Source organism: Penaeus monodon, chromosome 22 (assembly GCF_015228065.2).
Source record: "Penaeus monodon isolate SGIC_2016 chromosome 22, NSTDA_Pmon_1, whole genome shotgun sequence".
Classification (NCBI taxonomy): domain Eukaryota; kingdom Metazoa; phylum Arthropoda; class Malacostraca; order Decapoda; family Penaeidae; genus Penaeus; species Penaeus monodon.
In genome coordinates this window covers 16,932,589-16,933,079 of record NC_051407.1, presented here as the reverse complement: position 1 = coordinate 16,933,079, position 491 = coordinate 16,932,589, and the positions used below count along the sequence as shown (strand labels likewise).

The window sequence follows — 491 nt, the reverse complement described above, 5'->3', positions numbered from 1 at the left end:
TTAATTAATCTGCAAGATCTACACACAAAGAGATAATTATCTGCCAGAGCAACAGCTATTAGGCAACTTATATAAATACAAGTAAAAAAAAAAGAAGAGTAGGAATAATAGTAAAAAAAAAAAAGTACTAATTCTATCTAAAAGAGATTTATACTTATATATATACTCCAGCCACACCCTGACCCCCTTACCTGTGGAATAGTCGTCCTGCTTCTGGTAGCGCACAACGACACCCGCTTCCTCGGCCTTTTTCGCCAACGTCTTGCCAAACTCGTCCTTGCCGGTGGATCCCATGAAGGTGGCGCACTTGGGCTCTCTCAGAATCCACTGATGGAGAGGAGAGCAAGGCCGGTGAATGCAGGGGACAAGACGTCGGAAATGAATATGTCAAGTGTGAGAAATTCAAGAGACGGAGGCTTTGGAAATGAAGGATTTGACAGGTATAAATAGTTAATATTCTGGAAAGGAAGTAGGAAGACTGAGTATAAAAG

General features: G+C 41.3%; 1 protein-coding gene across 4 annotated transcripts in view; it reads right to left on the bottom strand.

Moving 5' to 3' along the window:
• LOC119586962 (adenosine kinase 1-like) overlaps positions 1-491 on the bottom strand; it is a 36,821-nt gene that overhangs the window by 5,566 nt on the left and 30,764 nt on the right. For all 4 annotated transcript variants that reach the window (XM_037935700.1, XM_037935697.1, XM_037935696.1 and 1 more), the window contains one exon: positions 192-327. In XM_037935700.1, coding sequence (XP_037791628.1) covers positions 192-327 — 136 coding nt within the window. The remainder of the gene's footprint in view (positions 1-191; positions 328-491) is intronic.